At 44.7% G+C, this 22635-nt stretch overlaps 1 protein-coding gene across 3 annotated transcripts in view; it reads left to right on the plus strand.

Moving 5' to 3' along the window:
- The window catches only part of LOC119390607 (septin-2), a 29648-nt gene extending 7491 nt beyond the window's left edge, over positions 1-22157 (plus strand). Inside the window, exons 8-14 of one of the 3 annotated variants that reach the window (XM_037658197.2) lie at positions 861-962; positions 3264-3360; positions 3503-3554; positions 4363-4383; positions 9041-9145; positions 12629-12710; positions 19224-22157. In XM_037658197.2, coding sequence (XP_037514125.1) covers positions 861-962; positions 3264-3360; positions 3503-3554; positions 4363-4383; positions 9041-9145; positions 12629-12710; positions 19224-19355 — 591 coding nt within the window. In that variant the 3' untranslated portion in view covers positions 19356-22157. The remainder of the gene's footprint in view (positions 1-860; positions 963-3263; positions 3361-3502; positions 3555-4362; positions 4384-9040; positions 9146-12628; positions 12711-19223) is intronic. The other 2 variants (XM_037658198.2, XM_037658200.2) reach the window with 2 other exon arrangements.
- Positions 22158-22635: the final 478 nt, after the last annotated feature.

Raw genomic sequence — 22635 nt, forward strand, 5'->3', positions numbered from 1 at the left:
GACCACATAACCGCCTGACAAATTGGGTAGTCGGAAAGCACGAACGCACTAGCCGGTAAGCAAAGCATATGACAAGTGGCTGCAGCGCAGTCAGTGAACACATTAGGCTCTATCTAGACTACACTGAGGATTCGGCGCAACTATGTTTTAATTGTTAGTATGTTTGCAGCGGGCATGTCTTAGTGGTGCTTTACTGACGGGACACTGTCAGTAATTAAGGAACGTCCACGGTGTCCCATGATAGTGGCCCCTTCAGAGTCTCAGTATGCTTGGTTGCGTAGCACCCTTGTATTGCGGTGAACCTACTTTCGGCACCATCTGTGGCTGCAAACGTAACGGCACATGAAAGTGATGAGCTAAGGCTGAAAGGTAATTAACCTGACTGCAGTTGTGTGTTTAAATAATGCCACTGCAGACTTGCAATCTAAGCAGAAAGGCGGAAAAGTTGGACGCTGAGGAGTTTCAATGTCCAAAATTTCAGGCGTCTCCCTACTAGTACACATTGCCTCTATGTGGCAACCCAGTGGCTATAATGTTCATCTGCAGAGCGTCAGGTCGCAAGTTTTATTTCCAGCTGCTACAGCCATCTCACTATAGGAGCCGAATGGAAATACACTTGCATACTTAGAGGTATAGTCATGTATAAAACGAAACCAAAAGTCAAATTTCTGGAACCTTTTTATATTAAGCTGTCTCTGATAGCCCAAACGTTGGTTGGACATGCTAATTCAGTGAATATTGCAAGCGATGTTGCCACACTTTATCATAACTATACAGGTGCAGAGCACGTTATGATAGCATGATGTGAAATCAGTTCCATGATCATTTTGCTATACTAAATGTCATGTGCTCTGCCACAGGTCCTTCGAGAACTTGAGGAGCATCAGGTGACAGTCTACCAGTTGCCGGAATGTGACAGTGACGAGGACGACGATATCAAGCTGCAAGATAGAGAACTAAAGGTCTGTGCTTCTGATGCCTTTCTTTAAAATAAAAATCTCTACCCTTGCGAATGTGCACAGCGAACTCCACTAGTAGCAGAGTCTATGACACGAGAAAATTCATATGTGAAAAAATTGTTACATCTGCATTGCACTTAGAACAGAACTTTTTACAATGTGTGAAAGAAAATAGTCATTATGCTTAGCAGCTATGTCAGTACAACATCGACCACTTATGACAAACAAAAAAAAAACACTCTAGCGGAAAGTCGCTGACTATCTTTTCATACCTCCTCATTAATGCGGACTTCCCTGCGAAACTGCACAGCACAGAAACAACGTCGAACGGCAACTGAAATTCTGCACGCTTTCGATTCCGGGTGCATCCGCGATGTTGTTAACCCTTTGAGGGTCGAATTTTTTCGCGAAATCCAGTCCAAAAATGTGTAATTTTTTTATTGCTGAAATAAATTCTTCAAACGATTCTATTTAAGAAAAAAATACTCTAAAATCTTTTTTGGTGACCGTAAAGTGACAAAAAAATCAGTTTTTGTTGTTACATACATATGGTTTATTCGTAGTAAAATCAAGCAGAATCCTAAAAATAAAGCTTCACAGTTTTTTATGAATAAAAATTATGCATTGTAATAAACATAGCTCACAAACATACAAAAATAAGCGCACCACAGTACGTTTCCAGTTAAAAACGCTTGTGCTCTAACACTAAAAACTTTTCAGCGTGTGATAGTCTTTGAAGCATGGCTCCCCGCGCACGCGTTTCAGATGTCGCTCCTTGATCGTCATCGGAGTCGGAACTCGTCAAAAAATCCTCGTCTGACAAACTGAAATCCAATGAATCAGATTCTGATTCGGCACTTGGGGAATAGTCCGCATCGGAAGAATCGCTGCTCGACTCACCGGCAGCAGCGCAACCGGCGCGCGCTTCCATAGCGTAAGCGAACTGCGTCAGTGAGCGCACGGAAGAAAACTATGGTTGTGCGCCCGTCCGGAAAGCAAAACGAGTTAAAAAGCTACAGTAATACTTCGTCTTATCGCCAACAAGACGTAGTTAGTTTTTCCGAGATCCCAAAACAGGAAACGCAATCACGGCGGCGTCGTTTGTGTAATTTAGCGCCGCACGGAAACAGATGTAATCGTGCGCCGGGGTGCAGTAAACGAGAGAGTAACAAGCGGTCACCCTTTGAGAGTTTAGAAACCAAACAGCCATCAGCTCTGCGGGCGCAAGAAGCGAAAACCACCCGAAGGACGAAACCGAAACCAGCCGGACCGCGTGCGCGCGTTTTGATGCGAGACTGCAAGCCGCCGCGCCTCTTTGAAAAAAAAAAAAAGACTGAGAGACATTGGCGCATTAAAAAAATTACACGTATTCCCGAAGCGTGGCAGCACATTCCAAGCAAGAGAAATGGGAGAAGGCACGCGTCTGAAACCAAACCGCGCCGCGGGCGCTCTCGGTTGCGCAAGCGATAGCCGGCGCGCGGCGCGCCATTTTGCGAAGCATAAAGAAAGCAACAACGGAGAGACATCGGCGCATGAAAAAAATTCCACGTATTCCCGAAGCATGGCAGCACATGCCAAGCAAGATAAATCATCGAAAAAGGCGCGCACTTTAAACCAGCTGCACCGCGAAAAAAATTCCACGTATTCCCGAAGTGTGGCACCACAGGCCAAACGAGAGAAATGATCGAAAAAGGCGCGCGTTTTAAAAATAAACGCTATGCCGTACATGTACGACGAAAACCCTTTGGTACCAGGAAGCTTCTGCCGTACATGTACGGCGAAAACCCTGAAGGAGTTAACAGTGGCGACTGTGAAGCAGCACTTGAGTGTTGCACGTGTCTTGCAAGCCCCCGTTTTCGTTGAAGATGCGAGTCGCCCCTTCCAAATGCGACCAATGCAAGGCATATCATTGACTCAGGCCGGCTCACGTGTTGTATCATCCGTGGCCACTATCGACAAGGCAGCTAGAGCTCATTAGGCTATTAGGTTGACAACTTGGTATGCCGTTGCAGGTAGCTTGCCCTCAACAGCATGGAGATCGGACGTAGAAAAGATTGCACTCACAAGCTGAACCACTGGCAGCACGTGTAAAACAAGTTTAGGGTTGCAGTCGGGAGAACAGCCACTGAAACTATCCTGCAAAAGCCTGCCCCCTCCTCTCCTCATTCATTCGTTCCACATCTCCTCCTCCTGTGTAATGCCCTCATTGCTCTCTCCACATGCACATGCATCCTCTATGCTGCAAAGACAAGGCGACCGTTGTTTCTCTTGTGCAATTATTGCACCCCTTTTTGTTGTGTGCAGGAGAGCATCCCATTTGCAGTAATCTCGAGTACCCAGGTGGTGGACATCAACGGTCGGCGAGTCCGCGGTCGACTCTACCCTTGGGGAATCGTCGAAGGTGATCACAGCCGCTGCACGTGGGCCACGCTGCACCCTTCTCTTTCTTTGCACTCCCTCTTTTTGCATCGTGTCTTTCATTACTAGTACCTTCGACTGCTGCACGGCCAGCGCGTAACGATGTGCTACTGATTCCCTTGCAGTGGAGAACCCGAAGCATAGCGACTTCCTCAAGTTGCGGACCTTCCTTATTAGGTTGGTGACTCTACTCCCGCTCCACGTGCCTGCGCTTTTGTCATGTCGTGCCGCAGCAAGGCCTGGCTGTGGGCTGGCTGCACCAACAAAGCTCATTGTGCTGATTCGAGTTGAGGTGTCAAAGCCTGCGTTGTGATCGGCTCCTCGGTGCTCACCTACAGGCTGAAGATGTGAGAACGGCATAATCGATTTAATCTACGAGGCCCTGCAGCCATGGGCACACTGCCGGAACTTTTTGCACAAGCGGTAGAGAAGTGCTTTGAAAATTGCTCAATTTGTCGCAGTGCTTCCACTGACAATGATGAAACCCGGAAGCCAGATAAGACGTCTTCTTTGCTCATTGGTGCAGCAGTCAGTATTTACCCCAGAATCGGAGAAAAAAGTGTATTTTTATAACTCAACTTCGGTGTTTGTTTTTCAACGTGTGGTCACTGAACACCATGGCATAGGGTTACCTGCAGAGAGTGAACCGGTGTGAAATATCAGTGTATGTAAGCCTGCGTACAGTGATTTGTTGCCTGGCTCCAAGCATGCCAATCAACTCACTGATGGCTTAGAGTGTGCAGTTTGTATAATTACAGTGCCATTGCAGCGCACTCACTTTTGCGGGCCTTGGCATGCAGGCATCCTTGTCACCTCAACCTAAAAAAAAATGACGCCTAGTCGGTGCAGCCATGCCACAGTGACAACACAGCCATGCCAGCTGCGGGAGGATTTTTGTGGCTGTCCGCCGCCCAGTGTGGACTGACCCGAGCTTTTCTTTTTGTTCTCTCTTTGCCTCATGCTGCCTGTTGGTCGGCAACGGCAGAATAATCCTTGGTCTCTTCAGGTAGATGGCCTTGTGTCTCTACAAGCCCTCCTCCTGAGAACCTGCCCATTCGTGCATACCATATTTATTTGAATCTTCGCTTGCCTTCTGCGGCCCAGTTTGGGCTGGCCGGTGCTCGCCACCTAACCAATGCTACTACTACTTTGTGCTCGAAAAGTGGCATGAAGGAAAGCTCCGTCCTAAAACTAACAGCCTCACGCCAAACCGAGAGCAGTTCCAGTAAGAAACCGTGTGCAGACCTGCATTCAGATTCCAGCTTCCTTCCGATCTCTTTGTCCCGTCTGCTGGAATGATCATGCTCCTCATCGACTTGCATTGACGATTCATGTGATGCCGTAAGTGGATGCTGGATTGTTTACTTCTAGCCTCATGTTAGTTGAAAGGTCACACTAGATCAGCAGCTCTGGTGTTCTGAAACAGGGCAAGAAGTTGTGAATCTCACTCCTGTCCCACGGCAACAAGGTTCCAAAATTGCACAAGTGCTCGTGTACCCGGCCCTGTGTGCTTACAGTACTTGGCTTTCAGTTGACCATTCTAGGAAGTTAGTTCGATATTTCCCCTCTGTGACGTGTTCATGGCTAGAGTTCTTCCATGGGATGTTCGACCCTATGAGGCAGTTTCTCGATCTCGAAAGTAGTACCCTGCCACTACAGCTAGTCTGTCATCTTCAGGGTGATTGGAGGTAGATTTACCGCAAAAGATTTTGGAATGTTTCTCAAACCCTAGGCACAGAGCCCAGTATTGGGGGACAGAGAGCATGTTTTGTGCAGCCGTTTAGTGACAAATTGGTGACAGCCTTAGTGTAATTCACCTGAGTATAAAAAAATATCTTGGAAGTTTCTGTTGGGAAGCACCTGTAGATATGAGCAGATATGGTGGAAAATATGATCATGATCTTAGTTCATTTCTTTCTTCTCGTCAATTTCACAACCTTGTAATTAGCATTTTTACGCTGCAGAAAGTATTTATGGCTACGAATTCAATTCTTTTCTTTCTTCATATTACTTAGCGTAGGAGTTCTCAAGTTTTCTGGCCTTTAGGAATCCAAGCAGTTTTTCCGGATTACTGCGGAACTGCTTCCCTCTTTTCACCACTCCGTTTTCTTTTTTTTACATGCACAAAAATTATCAACACCATTGTACAAGCAGGTTGCCTATCTTTAATCTTGAAAGCTATTGCCCCTGGTGAAGAACTCACAGAATGCATAGAAAAGTGGGAATTTTTTTCTCTCATATCATAAAGATGCACATCAGCCACATGACTACTGCTTCAAACGCCACACCTCATACGAATGTCCTTCCACAAACAAGGTGCCAGGCATTCGAAAAATTGCTTTATTAATGAGGTAGAGTTAAAGAGCTGATTTTGCAGAAATTTTAGTGTTGGTGTCATTGGATGTGAGCAAAAAATGTGCGTTGTCCGTTAGTGAAAAATCACGAAAAATAAAACAATAAGAAATGTGGCTGCGAACTCAGGCCTTCTGCATGGCAAGCAGGTGTTCTTGCGCCGAGCCACGCCAGTGCTTTAACCCATATATGCCCAGAGTCCTATATGTAGGACACTGGGCATATATGGGTTAAACTTTCGAAAAAAAAACCTGCGCGGGTGTCATGTGGTTCCAGGAGTCGCATTAAAGGGACCGACAACCAATTTTTCTCGACCCAGGTTTTACAATGCAATATAAAGCTCACCCTTCGTAGTGTTTGTAGGTGGAGCAGTTAATCTCAAAAGCGCGTGGTTATTTTATTAGCAGTATTTTTCTATCTGAAAAGCCCCTGAACTGTACGCACACGTCCTCCAGCAACGCTGTGAAGCGATGCCGATAGCCCTCCTCTCATTATGCTCAAGGTTTTGCTTTCACAGGAGTGGGTGAAACTGTGGTTAACCACCTTCATATTGACATTTTCGACCGTTTGTGAATATAAAAAGCAGGTAGAATAAGTTTTCCAAACGCTCGTCGTCCCATGAGATCTCTTTACCGCCTCGTGAGCTAGGTGCTCCTGGCCTCCGCGATTAGTTCCGGCAACACGTCGGCGGAGGTAATCTTGGAGGCCACGAGGTGCTCTTCATATTTTTCCAACACGTCAGCTGAGGCTGCTAGGCCCTCAGCTAACAACGTTCATGTTGCCGCTCATGAGCATTGGGTCATACGTCAAGCGATGGCGGTGCCACAAACAAATGCATATCTGCACGTTTTACGTTAGAAAAGGTTATAACAAGAACTGTGCTGTATTTCAACGCTAATGTAGAGAATTAATAGCGTACACCAGTAAAAAGTCGCGTGATAGGTGCATGTGCACGTTCACTTTTTTGCAGGCGCCAAAAGTAAGTTTGAGTGAAGAAATAAAAATATAAATCTCCATTTAATGAGAAAAACGGGGTTGTTTTAGACAATGCAATAGACAATTCTCTTATCTCAATTCGTGTTCTGAGCGGTTGTCGGGCCCTTTAACACATGTAAAATTGCATGGCAGAAGCATAAAATCTCGGCAGGCATCACACAATCTGAAGTGCACAACAAGTGGGTGATTTAAAGGCCCACCCATTACGAAGCACTCAGGCGGAATTAATCATAAGCAACAGCATCAACAAAGTTTGCAGATAAGTAAGTGCATGCAATGCTTTACGCACAGTTAGTGGGTACCTTGCTATTTTGCGAAATGATAAATTATGGCGTAGTGGGCACTTGGCAACTGTACTTGCAGTAGGCATTCTAGGATAGTGTGAAACGATGAAAAGTTTCTGTCCTTGCGGCACATTTGAGGTGTGAATGACAAGGCAATACAAACAGGGCCCAATTACGCTATCGCATTCTGCTGTTCAAGGTGTAGCTCAAGCGTATTCAAAGTTCTTTTCTCAAAAAATATAAATGCAGCTACATATCAAGCGTACTGAAGAATGGCCTTCGATGTTTTGGCCGCAAAGCTAAACCTGAATGCTCACATAGTCTGCAGCCAGCACAAAGCAGTGCTTCTCGTGTGCATGGAAGCACTCGCGTCACGTGTTTTAATAACGAAACTGATGTAGTAGTGCCGTGGCAAACCAGCACATACAAAAGCTGCGTCACGTAGACACCAATATGCTATGTCCCCACAAATAACATCAGAAAGCACCCCACGTGTCTGTTACAGAGCGCCACTTAAGCGCCCAATATTGTCATCCATCAGCAACGTGAGGCAACCAGCGGGAAGGAGACATGTGAGTCTCGGCTTGCATGCAGCACTTCCGAATCGATTCCTGCTCACAAGTTACAAACAGTACTCCCAAGTAATAATTAAAAATGCTAGGCACGCAGGCCACCGCTGGCCCGCAAGTTCTCCTGAAACACTTCTCCGAGTCGTCATCAAATGGCATCGGTATCGGAGTTTATTGCCTCAGAAATCGCTTGCCACAAAAATTTTTTGAACCCGTCAGGAACACGCGGAGTTACAGGGATTTGTCGCACGCTTTAAGCCCTTTCTCTCTTCTTTCATCCTGATGAGCGTACTGGAAGCTACACAGCGAGGGATGACAAAAGGACAAGAAGCTACATCAGCATGCATCGTGAACTTGAGTGCATGTCGTCAAATGAGTTCGCTCACTCCCGGTGCAATTCCTGTGTGCGCTAGTGTTGCTGCTGTGTACACTATAGAGTGCAGCGCTGGTATATGGCAGCATCCCGTGGCAAGGACTGCATCTGATCCAAACGCCGCTCTTCATTTATGCCAGCTATCAGGCATTAGCAGCAATCTGCTAAATGACCAATTAGGGCCGACGCCGGCAGCTTCGTAGTGAGGAAGAGCCTCTCTGTGATGAGAGAGCGCATGAGGAAGTGGCAACTAAAAACCCTCCGAAGTATTCTGTGCTTGCACACCTGTTGTGCTCGTTATCATAATTCTTCCATAGAACTGTGTACTTCCCACCTATGCCATGCTGGCTGAACATATTGCGATCTGCCTTGTAAATTTACTGCCATATTAGCCCCTAGCAACTTACGTGTGAAACTGTTCCTTGCTTTATTAGCCACATTTCATTGAAGGCTTGATTGATGAGATTTCAGTACTATTAGGACATCTCAGATGGCCCAAATTATTGCCGAGCCCCTTTGTGTTTCTTGCAGTCCAAGTATATGGGTTCAACACAGACTACATTACACCCTCGACAAAGCACCACGTTTATGGGAACGGTGGTCGCAACACTCGGCTGCTTCCTTTCAAACTGTGTCTTTCAGGAAATGGCGGCTTCAGGTCTTCCCTACTCTGTTTGACACCCCCCTTTGAAGTGTTTGAGCAAAGCATGGTTGCGACCCTGACGTACTCCCTTTTCGAAGGTGTGCCTTTCGGGAAGCAGTGTTTTCCATACTTGTGTGCTTGCTGTGACAGTCCTCGGTCTTGCCATACTCGTTGAAGGTATGGAGGGCTTTCACTTCTCAACAGCTTCTCCTCTGGTATCATTCCATATAAGGCTAGTTTTCTTTCTCGCTTTCCGCGAGCCTGGCCAATTCAAATAAATATGGTACTTAAACGAACCCACTGTAGTAGATGCCAGACATCAGATGTTTGGTCGCTTTTCTTGGAACTTTTTTCTCTGTGCAAAAGTGCAACGCTCTGCGGTGTTTGTAAAAAGCTTGCCTCTGGTCCCGTCCCCGTGTTTTTCTTTTTTTTTATTCCCTCTTCAGCACACACATGCAAGACCTGAAGGAAGTGACCCGCGATGTACACTACGAGAACTATCGTGCCCAGTACATCCAGAAGATTTCTCAACAAGCGGCCCGCGAAAGGGGGTCAGTATGCGCCTCATCACATTAATAATTTATTTTATTTTCTTCTGTATGTACCTTTGTCGGCATAAACCGTGCATGTTCACCCCAGAGCACACTTTTAATGGTATAGCTCTGTATAGCACGCAAAGCCCATTTAGTAAAACCAGGTAAGAAAAATGGCCCAAGTATTGCCTCTTGAGGTTGTGTGGAGCTGTTAAGACTTTCCTCTTCTAGATTAAGCCCATTCTTGCTATGAGAACAAACTTAATCTCTGCTTCAATACTCAGGGTCAGTGCACTGGTCTGTTTCACATGAATATAAACACAGAGCGCCACAGAAAATACCAAGTTTTGCGGAACATAAGTATTTCGACTGGAAGCCAGTCGGGCACGCATCAAAACACTTTCGGTTTCTCTCTGGGCCTCTCTGCTTTATCAACTAACTTTTGAAGCAGCCTCAGACATCGGCAGTAAATTCTTAAACAGGTGGTGCTGTCTAAAGCCAGACTTCTTGTTTGCCAAACTGACTTTTTTCTATCTTCCTTATCAAATGAGTGCCTACGGAGTTCATTCCTACTTTGTTGCTTTCTGTAGCACATGACATATTTAATTAAACCATTGAAGATAACTTGGTGTATGAATTTGCTAGAAGTGACCAGAGCCAGTGGAGTGCTTACTTTGGATGAACATCTAAAAAAATACATTTAGCTGACTGGCAATTAAATGTACTGTTATCTGCTGAACACATTTGGTAGAGTGCTTGCAGAGGAAATGTTTCATCGCAAAATGTGCGCGTTTGAATTCCTGCGGAAGTGTTGAGGAAGGAATCCCAGCTGTTGCCCAAGAAGGACAAGCCTGGAGTGACCTGATTATGTTAGACCTTGCTTGAGTGATTGACAGTGTGTGTTTGAGAGCCTCTAAGCTTTCACCAAAAATATATTTATTTGTTCTTTCTAAAACTTGGATAAACTGAGCCACAAAACAAGAGCAATAACTATTTTTTGTTATTCACCCTATTAAATTTGTGCCCAACGATTTCACAAAATTTGCCACCTATGCTCCGTTATAGCAGGGCAGGCAACACACGTGCCATTCGCTGCTCAGTTCATAGTCTCCTTAATATCATAGTTAATCCTTTGAGGGTCGATTTTTTTCGTGAAATTCATCCCAAAAATGTGCACTTTTTAATTGATGAATTAAATTCTTGAGACGAATCTATTTAAAAAAAGTTGTCTAAAATTCTTCTGGGTGACCATAAACTGACGATAAAATCATTTGGGTTGTTACATACACATGGTTTATTTGTGACTAACAGCCAGATAGATTCTAAAAAAAACCTATACAACTGTTAAAAATTATGTGTTGAAATAAACGTCTGTTTACTTCACAGACGTACAAAAATAAGTGCACAGAGTGACGTAAGTGGAAATAAGGGGGGAGAAAAGCCACTTTTGATCAAGTCAGCATCGTCTCGCTGCGCACGCTTTTGAGATGTCGCTCACTCTTCAACATCTAAGTCTTAACTCGTAAGTAACTCCTCGTATGATGGGCTGACATTTAGTGAATCAGATTCTGATTCGGCAGTCGAGTGGCGATTCGGAAGAATCGTGCTAGACTTGCTTGCAGCAGAGAAACCGGCCTGCACTCCCATAGTGACAGCAAACTGCGCAGGTGAGCGTACTGAAGAAAACTGTAGTTGTGATTTATCTTCAAAAGTGCGCTTAGTGAAGAACACTGACACAAACGAAAACCTACAGGACATAAGGCAATGAGCGCTCGTTGCCTTATGTCCTGTACGTTTTCGTTTTTGTCTGTGTTCTTCACTAAGCACACTTTTGAAGATGAATCAACACCAACTAGCCCACCTTATAGCACTCCTCAATGTAGTTGTGAGTGCGCCTGGAAAGCGAAAACAAGTCCGAAACCTATAATAATCCTTCGTCTTATCACCAAGAAGACGGAAGCGGTTCTTGTGAATCCTCGAAACAGGAAACGCAACCACAGCGGCATCGTTTGTGTCAGTCAGCGCCTGCACGGAAACAGGCGTAATCGCGCCCCAGGGAGCAATAAACAAGAGAGTAACAAAATGGTCACCTTTTAGGAGAATTCTAAACCGGAAAGCCATCAGTTTTGTGGGCGCAACAAGCGGGAACTGGCCAAAGAACAAAACCGAAACTAGCCAGCGCACTGCTGTAGTAAAGCATAAAAAAAACTGAGAGAGATCAATGCAAGGACAAAAATTCCACGTATTCCCATAGCGTTTTAGCACATGGCAAGCAAGAGAAATTACCAAAAAAGGCACGCGTTTTAAATATACGGGCATGACGTACATGTACGTCTTTGACCCTCAAAGGATTAAGCTTAAAGGAGTACTGACACGATTTTGAAGTGCAGCAAAACGGACGTTTTTGGTTTCCTTGGCATGTATTGTTAACGCTCTTCCCACACCGCATCCGGGAAACACGTATAGATATTTAAATTTGATTTTAAGGTTTTCATCTCCCAGCATCTGCAAGGCAGCTTCACCGCATGGAGAGCCCTATGACATTTCAAGTCAGCTCACTTGGTTTGCGAAGTCTAGGTTCTGCATGCAACCTAAATCACAGAAATCGCTGTCGGAGGCACTGGACGACAGTTCACTCATCATGAACCACGTTCGACTGACAGCAAAGGACAGCAGGTGCATATTTCGTGGGTTGCAGTCTGCCTGTGATGTCACGGGCAGACTTGACACGTCACTATGAAGCTGCACTCTCGAAACCGAAACCGAAACTGCTGGTTGAAAAAAGCGGTATTAAAAATATATGCAATGCATCCCCAGGCACCGCGACACTCTTTTTAGGGTTTTCGACACCCGTGCTTTCATTTAGAGCAACAACCCGAAAAATTTTAAAAGTCATGTCAGTACTCCTTTAACAAAATTTTTGGCTGTGCTATTTGGTTCATAATCTTAAATACTGGATAGCGCGGATTGGACACAGGACAGAGAAAGGACCAGCGCTTGTCCTGTGCATCAGTGTTCTCTCTCTGTCCTGTGTTCAATATGCACTATCCAGTATTTAAGATCACAGTTAAGATTATATGAGCACCAGTGGAAGAACAGTCCTATAAATCAGCTCTGCAATGACACTGTTTGATGATCTAATTCAGTACAGCTAAACTTCGCTATAACGGAGTCACGTCTGACGGGGGAATGGCTTTGGTACGTCTAAAAATTCATTATAAACGTGCATTCATAACGCTGTATTAGAGGTACGACTATTGTTCATTTATTTCGTTATAACCGATACTTCAATATATCCGTATTCATTATACTGACGTTGTACTGTAGATGCGCACAACAAAGACAGATTGTGCTGATTCGCTGCTTTGTACTAGTAGTAGGTTCGGTGGTACAGACATTAGAAGTTTTCTTGCTCGAAGAGCGTCCTTGGTTGTTGCACTGTTTTCGCAAACTTTTCTTCATGCCCATCGTTATTCTGACCCGCGTACGTGATGCGTGCAGGAAGCCAGGCAGAGATTCGGTGACGACCACATACGACGGAATATCGGAAGCTGATCGCCTGCTCCAGATGAAAGACGAAGAGGTGAGCATTCTGACCTGCTCTGTGTTCGTCACTTGTGTTGTGTCTCGTGGCCCCCAGCCCTAACTTCACCACCTCCAATTTCACTAGTGTGTAAGAGGAAGGACATATCTGGTAAAGTGACACCTTTCATAAGATAGAAATGAAAACAAGGTAGGTGTTCCAGGGAACATGAAAGTTTAAAACGATGAGGAGTCGTTGAACAAGGAATGTGTGCCCCTGGTGGAGCCCATCAGGACACGAGTTCAGCTAGAAAGCCACTGCTGGGAAATTCACTGCCAGTGGCCCTTGTTCATCGCTTCATTGTGGTACAGCAAGTGTTTCCAGTGATGATACTGGCATTTCGCATCACTTCTGCTCGCTGTGGATACGAGTCTGTATGCCTTTCGTGCTTCGTACAAGCATTCACCCACAACATTGAGCCTCTTCCTTCAGTAATGCGTTTCTTGCCTATGCAGGGCACTTCAACAACTGTAGACGATATGAGCTGGGTCACTTCAATCAACCTGGAGCCGTAATAATCCTACAAACGCACTCTCAATCGAAATTAAGTGTTTCTAACACAGTCCACCTCTCCTGCAACACTCTTGGGCAGAGCAGTTTGTTGCTTTTGTATAGTACATTCATTCATGTGGTCCAAGCATTGACTGAAAGGCTACAACTACTACTACGTATTTATGTATTTACCACTGAAATCTGTCACAAGCCATTTTCATTTTAATTGTTGCCCTTCACCTTGTCCAAATGGTGGCCACAATTGCCATATCAATTATCAGTTGTGCAAGGGGAAGCTGGATTCTGACACAACAGAAAAGCGTTTCATTTGGAAAGCAGTGCCGCATAATGTTTCTGAAATATGGCTCTTTCTGATGAGGCCGAAGACACCTGAGAGCTTGCATGCCTGCATTCATTCTGGCACATACTATATTGCAACACTCATTGCTACAGACTTCCGTAAGATGCGAGTCAAGTCAGCTTCCAAATCGAAAGGTCACTTGTACACTGCAAAATTTTGCCATCATAAATGAAAGCATAATTTCACACTACATAGATGCCTATGATGGTGCGTAAACCAACACATTTCACCCTGAGGAAGCAAATGACTGCAAACTACCTTTTTATGGTGTGACCTTTTTTCTACAAGTAATATTACCCAAGTATAATATAGTAGCTGTATCTTTCGTGGATGAAACAATTCTCGCAGTGAGGTGTCAACATCCGATTTGTGCAATGTGGCACTTCTGTCCACCTGCGCTTAGCCTTCATGCGAAGCTGCATGGTTTAGATTATAAAGCAGCATGTGGGTTATGGGTACGGAGCGGATTTTAGGCAAATGCCTATTTTGTTCCTTGCACTCCTACCACCCCACTTTGATGTATGAGCATGAACTAGAGGTCAAGAAGGGCTTTTATAGCGTTTTCATAGTGCCAATAAATTCCTGTCGTTGGTGTTTGTGCCTAAATGCCTATAAGTGCCTATAAATGCCTATTTTGAAAATCAGGGCCTATATGAACACTATTTAGCCTCAAGTTTTGCTTTCAAGTGCTGTTTGAGACCATTACTCATGTTGCTAGGTGACATTGCCTGTTTAGAACCCTATAAGGCTCAACCTAGCCCTCTAGTTCAGCCAACTTCCAGAAACAACCGCTTAGCAGCAGTGAAATGGGATGCGCCGGCCAGCATATGCCGCTGCGCTTACACGATGCCGGCGGTTGGCGAATGCGAAACCGCAGAGCAAAGGAAGAAAGAAAAAATGTGGTGTGCACGCAGATTTTTTGTTTGTAATTTACTTTTTAAAGGGGTCATGAACCACTTTTCCAAGTAATAATCTAATGACCTTAGTATCGGAGTTTACTGCCTCCCGAATCGGTTGCCGCAAAACTTTCTCGAATCCGTCAAGAATCAGCGGAGTTACGGGGATTTGGCGCACGCTCTCAGCGCTTCCTCTCTTTTCTCGTGCCGATGAGCGCACTGGAAGCTAGACAGGGAGGGATGGCACGGGGGTAAGAAGTTACGTCAGCGCGCGTCATGAAACGCGAACGCTCTCCCGCTGTCATTCGCATGCGCGAGTGCGGCTACCGTGTAAAGTTAGCAGACTGAGGAGTGCGGCACGGGCAAGTGGCGGCGCCCCGTGGCAAGAAGCGCGTCTCATCCGGCTATCGGCTAATAAGCATGCTATGCCTCCGCGATGTCAACGTGCAGGCGCCCCGCCCACCGACGAGAGTGAGAACCGGCCTCTGTTTGAAAAGAGGGCGCCTGAGGAAACGGCAACTTCGCGCTCTGCTTGTGGCCTTCACGCGGCGCGCACGACTGTAATATTTTGCAGAGCAGTTCATAGCCGTGTCAGCTTTCCGCAGGTTGTGTTTTTTCAACAAGCCCAAGGGTTGCTTCATGACCCCTTCAAGGTGTTCACTGACAGGGGACACAATCGTCCCTACACGATTCTACCCGGCCAATAGGAAGCTTTCCTCTGTTCTGGCCTTTCAGTGGTCTGGCTATCTGCTCCTGCTCTGCCCTTCTGAGCCATGCTGAAAACAAAGAGACCCAGGAGTTTTTCTATTCAACAGTGGACACTTGACTCACCATGCTGTAGAATAAAACTTAGAGGACGCTTGAGTTTCGCCTTCAAGAGTAGAACGTGATAGCGTAATCGGGCCCAGTTCGCATCACCTTCTCAATTAGTAGCCTCGCTTCGCTTCTTGGTGGACAACTGAATCATGCCGCAAGGAATGGAAGGACTGTGGGAGTAACACTGGCCGTTTCAAAGGATCCTAGATTCCCCAATGCAAGTACAGTCGCAGAGGACCCACTACGCCATAATGCTTCCTTTTGCGAATTGGCAAAGCACCCACTACGCGAGCCTGTGCAGCTGCACACTTTGTTGATGCTTTGGTGATGCGGATGATTAAATATGTCTGAGCGCTTTGTAATGGCTGGACCTTTAAACCCCTCACTCGTTGCACACTTTGTTGATGCTTTTGCCGATGCGGATGATTAAATATGTCTGAGTGCTTTGTAATGGCTAGACCTTTAAACCCCTCACTCGTTGCACAATTCGCATGTCTTGACGCCTGGCGCAATTCTACACTTCTGCCATGCAACATAACATTATGCATTAAGGAGACTTCTGGCATTACACAACATTCGTATAGGTATTTTTTTTTTGGAAGCAGTTCCAAGCAGTGGCGTGGCTCTGTGGTAGAACACCTGCTTGACACACAGATCCGAAGTTTTTTTATTATTTATTTATTTGCATCTGTCTCAAATTTTCGCTCACAGACAATGCTTATTTTTTGCTCACAACCAACGACGCCGACATCGGAATTTCTGTCAAATGAGCTTTTTAACGTTATCGCATTAAAAAGGAGAGACTGTGTTCTGCAAACCGTGCAAAAAAAAAAATTGCACCCGTGATATGTTCAACTCTGCCAACATAAACAATAACATTTCTTGCTGTCCTGTTGTTTCTTGTTGTTGGTCACGCATGTCTTTGTATTGAAGTTATTTGTATTTATGTAAACATTTGTTGGGGGGGGGGGTGCCTATATTTACTGTATTGGAGGCCTATAACCAGGGCTGGGCAAAGATACCTTGAAATTGTATCGCGATACGATATAAAATACTCAGGCAAGAAGTATTTCAGATACAGATACAAGATACCACAACACTGATTGTATCCGATACGATACATTCCAATTGTATCTCAAGATACTTCGATACAATTGCAAATTTGTTAATATATATCTAGGTAATGTAGCACTAAACACCTATGTGCAAAGATGTTCGCTTGAAAATTTATGAACTCTGACCAATTTTGTTTCATTTCTATAAAATATCTGTTAATATCTCAAAAGCTTTGTCTTTCTTGCTCAAGGCATATTAATTTCATTCCGAAATAACTTATTGGCGTTGCGTTAGCTGATTGCGGTTTTTGCTTGTCGCTTGTGTAATTGGTGGCAGTCGCTGCTCTGCTTGCCGACGTGCTGGCGGTTTTCCATCTAATCACAAGAACTTCAATTAGGAGCCTCCGCACGATGGTGAAAATAGCGCTGGGGAGTTCTACCATGTCTGTAAACGTATTACAGTCTTCGCAATACCGAATCATTAGGCAGTTGTACAGCAGTAGAAACGCTGGCAGCGACATTCTTTGATACGCATCGTGTTTACGTAGAGAACATGAAACTGCAGTGACATAGCGGCGGTGTCCTGTGGTTGTGCCGCAGGACACCACCGCTATTTCCACTATATTGCCGCTTATAGTTCCAATTGCCTGGTGATTACACTCAAACCTCGTTATAACGAACACGGTTATAACGAATTATCGGTTATAACGAAGTAAATGAAGAATAGTCTTGTAATAGCTACAGTGTTACAAATAAACGTTTATAACGAATTTTCGGATATAACGAAGTTATTTCCGTGACGGATGCGACTTTGTTATAATGAGGTATGAGTGTAGTAACAGTAAACACATTTAGGAAGCTTAAGAAAGGAAAACAAATATATCTAGCTAAGTAAAATAGATAACGGTTTCGTATCAAACACAGCGAAAAATTATAGAAACCGTTACAGGTGGCACCCCAAGAGCATAATTGTTGCGTTTTACATCCCCAAACCACGGTATGATTATGAGAGACGCCGTAGTGGAGGGCTCCGGAAATTTCGTCAACCTGGGGTCCTAAAGCCTAACACGGGCCTCTAGCATTTTGCCTACATCGAAATGCGGCCACCACGACCTTCGGGTCAGCAGTTAAGCACCATAACCACTAGACCACCACGGCGGGTAACCCCTAATAGCTGTGGCAATTAAGCATTTAAGATAAAACCACAAAAAATTCAGTGCCTAAGGAAAATAGCGCAAAACCACTCGTTGGGACGCTCATGAGAAAAACAGATCATTTTGTAGAACAATGTCTCTCCACTCCCTTTGCCAACGTCCGTAAGATGGCTCCTAATAATTTACGTTATTATAATGCAAACACATTTTTGCTATTTTACTACGTAGTAAGCGGAACTTTTGTTACTGTATACTCCAGGCATGCGCAGATTATTATATATTTGTCCTGAAGGTCACCTTGACATAACAGTAAACTCAAGTGGATTATATGTACACAAACAGTAGCTGAAATTACGCAGAGAGTTAAAAGTAAGAATAAAGGAGAGAGCTTACCTTGGCAGTACGTTAAAGACATATTGCATTAAGCAGACGAAAAAAAAGAAAACCATACAGACACATAGGTAATGCATGGGATGGAAAAGAAGGACAGCTTAGGACGAGCTTGTGCTAACAATCAAATTATGATTTAATAACTCATTGAATAAAAGAAAAAGAGAGGTACGCCAAGATAGCTTCTGTTAGCTGAATGTTTGTTCTGTTGGATGCAGAATCGGTACCGGTGGTTCAATAGATGTTAGAATCTTATTTACATATAAGTCAATCTCGTTGCATATGAGTCAAAATTACATCCACGAGGACCTTCAAGTCGCCGATGGGTGAAATCCACGAGATGCAAAGCAACCCCATTCTTATGTTCTTCCGACTTCGTAACGAAGCACAACGCAAGAGAAACTTCGATAACGACACTACAGAGGCATCAGAATTTGTGCGAAAGACGCCGCACACATTGGAGTGTGTCACGGGACAGCGGCTGAGAGCCAAGTTTCATGGCACAGACACAACTAAAGAGAGAAAAAAAAAAAAACGAGAAAACGAAAGGTCTGCTGGTCGTAGGCGTTCGCGCGCTGGTTTGTCAAGACAACGCAAGGGCTACCACGTGACTGCTCCCTCAATAGGGACGCTCAGAGCTCATTGCCTGCCCTCGTTTGAAAACTTTGTTGGAAAAATAAAATGATGTCACTCTCTTTAGTTTAATTGTGGTGGCTTAGTGGCAACAGTATCAGATTGGGAAGCGGAGTTAAGTCAGCGTTTATTGTTTCGCACGGTGGTTTTGCAATCGCAGTATTTTGTATCTTAAGATGCATGATACATTCTTCAATGTATCGGAAATACAGATGCTGATGCACGTTTTACGAGACGTATTGCGATACAGATACAAGATACACAAATAGTATCTAAGATAGTATCTAAGATACATGTATGTTCGATACTGCCCAGCACTGCCTATAACGTTGTTTTGTCTGCCTATTTTTGGTGCCTAAAATGCGCGTCTTTGATGCCTAAAAATCCGGCCTCTAGTTACAAGAGATGCCTATAACGTTGTTTTGTCTGCCTATTTTTGGTGCCTAAAATGCGCGTCTTTGATGCCTAAAAATCCGGCCTCTAGTTACAAGAGATGCTGTGCTATGAAAAACCAGGCAGGGTTCTTCAACGTGCACTGAAAAGCATCGTAGATGTGTCTTTGTGTTCAGCGTTCGTTAGATTATGGCATTCACTATCAGAAATCGAACCCACCACCTTTTTAGCCAGCACTGGAGCTGCTGAGCTACCTTGGCCGACGACTTCATTTCACGTCTTTGTGCACCTGTGAAATGACTGCTCTTTTCTCCTCTGCGCAGATCCGGCGCATGCAGGAGATGCTGTCACAGATGCAGGAGAAGCTGCGCCAGACGAGCAGAGACACCACACCCGAAGCGTCGACTCCGGACTTGGATGCCCGCAGGGACGGAGACAGCGTCGTGAACCTCTGAGGAGCAGGTGCAGTGGAATGATGGGAAGGATGCCGCCGACTCGCCAACGCCTCCCCTTTTCCAGCTGTATGCACATGCCACCTGGTGCTGCACAACACAGGTTGTGCAGTGGGGTCCGGTCACTTAGGCTTAGGCTTGTGAGAACACTCCTTTCCCGTGGCATCCAAGCGTTGCTCCCTCAGTGTCCTTTGGGGTGCCACTTGTTTTCCTAGAGATTGCCAGGGCTGCGTTTCTTTCGTTCGTTCAGTAACGCTCAATGTTTTACTCTGTCACGAGACACTTTTCTCTGCTTGGTCACATGCAGCAAGACCAAAGGTTCCTGCTTATTACTGTTGACCACAGGGATTTTTCCTGGAATCGTGGAGCCTTCTTCACTGAAAGTCATGCGATGACTTTCAGCGAAGAAGGCCCCATGATTCCGGAAACCAGCTGAAAGTCATCCCTTGACTTTGAGATGATTATGCCCTTAATGTGAGTGAGTCTAAAAAGTTGGAGTTTGAAGAGTGAGACAGCTACTGTATTTTGCTCCGCGCACATTTGCTGACCGCACCATCATTGTGCGGGCGAGGCGTCGTGCTGGGCATTTTTGGCAGGAAATTGAATTTGCCACCTGAACTACTTCAAAATGCACACTCCCTGCTAATTCACCATCAGCTAAGTTATTATTTTCTTAATGCAGTGCATTCGCATGGATTTGGAACTTATGTATCTATAAGCATAGGTTATCCCACATCAAGCATCTCTTTGACATCCTTGAATGGCAGTTTGGTTTGACACATCAAATTACGGGAAGATACCATATCCTTAGTTTCCATTTCACAAGCAGCTGTTTGTCAAAAGTTATATTTTTTATTCTTCCATCTTCGGCATTGCATGCACATAGTTTTCAACGTACAACTTAGCTCCGCCTCTTGCTTCACTGTCTTCATTCACACACACCACCTCTTCAAAAGTGTCCATTGTGTAGTTTTCTGAAGCATGTTCTCGTATTTGTTAAGTCCATCTAAGAAGATTACCCATGTGGTGCAAGCGCCTCACGAGAAAATTTCTGGATGAGCTTGATGATGATCAAGTTGTAAAATGTGTGTCCTCAGCATTCAAGGTTTCTTACTGCAGTCACCAGTGCCAGGCAGTAAACAATGTTTTACTTATGATGCATGCGAAGATTGCCCTTTCTTTCGTTTTTCCTTTCATCTTGCAAGTGTTCAAGTGTTAATATTACACTTTGCTTGATTTTTCTATTGAAAATAATTAGCACCCTCTTGGAAACTGTGGGAGCAATGTGTCACAGAAGCTTCCTAGCTCTACTTTGAGATTATACTAAAGGGTCACCTTGAGCTGCTATTATATGCATACACACAAGATATATGTATACACCTACAGAGATTTATTCGTTCGCAGATATACACGCGCAGCCTAATTCCACATGCGCATTCCTGCTTATTCATCGTCAATATTTTTTTTTTCCTTTTTTGTGAATGTGCCGGTGATATCATGGTCACTTTTCTGTAATGTTTTAATTCTTGGCAGCTGCTTCGAAGAGGCTCTTTGTATAAATTACATGAAGGATAACTCATGTCAGAGCCCACATTTTCTAATAATCAGTTTTATTTTCCGTTATTTTTTTTTGTGCCTTTTGACATTGGTTCGATCCCTATAATTATAACCACAATCAGTCATGACTAAATTAAAAGAAAAAATAAGTGTGTGGGGGGGGGGGGGGGCATAGTGGATTATTAGAAAATTTGGGCCCTGGTTCTGAGCTTATTTCGCTGCGAAAGTTGCGGGCAAATTTTCTATTTTGTGTCCATGTTCACATGAGGATAACGACGTGCAGTAAAAGCCCATTACAGTGAAGCCTTATCTGACACGAAAATGGATTTGTTGTTTCCGGAAATTCATTATAAAGGTTTGTTATTTACACTGTACGAGTGGCAACACAATTACTCATTTACTTCATTATAATTGAAAATTCGTTAGGCCGAGGTTTTACTGTAAAGCATTTCAGTCTGTTTCATTTTATCGTATTACATCTAGAACATGCATTACAATGGTATTGTGATAAGTTCCGATAACCAAAGGTTGACAACTGCATTTTTGCGCACTCTTACTAAACCAAAGAAGTGTACTGCGCGCTTTTGTCTTGTCTCAGTCACCAGAGAATGCACATTTGTGCTCGACAAGCTTTGCTTGTAGCTGGCTTACTTACAGTCCGGCTAGTCATCAGACTGGGCACTCTTCTTTTTTTTTTGTTTTTTGTCTTGCTTCCAAAGAAACAGCAGCAGTCAAATGCCACTTATTATTTATATTTAGCTTGCTTCTAATTTATTTACACCTATTTATGATATGTATATTTATACACGCAACACCTGTGCTAGGGTGGACATTCCAGAGTTGTGGACCCTATTTACTTTGCCACCACTTCCTATCGCTTATATAATCTGCACGGACCCTATCTGAAAGTGCTATGTTGTGTATTCCAGTGAAACATGCATTTTTTGTTGTCTGTTTTTCTATAAATGTTCTCTTCTTTTTTTCCTTTTTCTCAGGGTTTTTGTCAATCTGTGTTCAGTTGCAAATATGTCATGTGTCGCTCTGACCAAAAAATAAAAGAAAGGGATTGGGGAGGGATTCATTGCAAGTCGCAATAAACGGTGAATGACAACTGAATCTTGTTTTTCTTTGATGTTAGTGTTGCTGTGCTAAGTTGTGAAGCTCTGTCTTCAATGCAAAGCTTTAAAAATTACACCATCTCCCACTAAAGGGAACCATGTGTGGATGCGAAGCATCGGGGAGATGGTGTAATTTTTTTTAAGGAGTTGGCTCGCCAGGTTCTAAAGCTGGGGCGAAGTCCCGCGTCGTAAGCTGCATCCATCCATTCAAAGCGTCGTGGAACGCAAAGAGGAACGCTACGCGCCTCGTGTCTTCCCTCTAGTCTGGCCGTTCGTTCTCACAGGGCGAGCGGAGAACGCGGTCGACAGGCGCGCGAGAGGGGGGAGCGTAGGAGAGCAGAGAGTAGGGGAGGGGACGCGCATGTGCTGGCACTCATCGCGGCGTTGCGCAGGAGAGAATGAGGCGCGCGAAAGGGGGAGGGGGGCGCAGGAGAGGAGGGGGAGGAGGATGCGCAGTAAGGGTGGTCACGCCGCACACCACCACCACCGGATTGAACTCCGCCATAAGTTGCTTCGCATCTAAAGAAATTGGCGCAGCTCGCACTAAGTCGCGCAAGGCTGGGTCACAGCAGAGCTGGTGGGCTCCTATCTGGTCCAGCCTTGGCTTT

This window comes from Rhipicephalus sanguineus, chromosome 4 (assembly GCF_013339695.2).
Source record: "Rhipicephalus sanguineus isolate Rsan-2018 chromosome 4, BIME_Rsan_1.4, whole genome shotgun sequence".
Classification (NCBI taxonomy): Eukaryota; Metazoa; Arthropoda; class Arachnida; order Ixodida; family Ixodidae; genus Rhipicephalus; species Rhipicephalus sanguineus.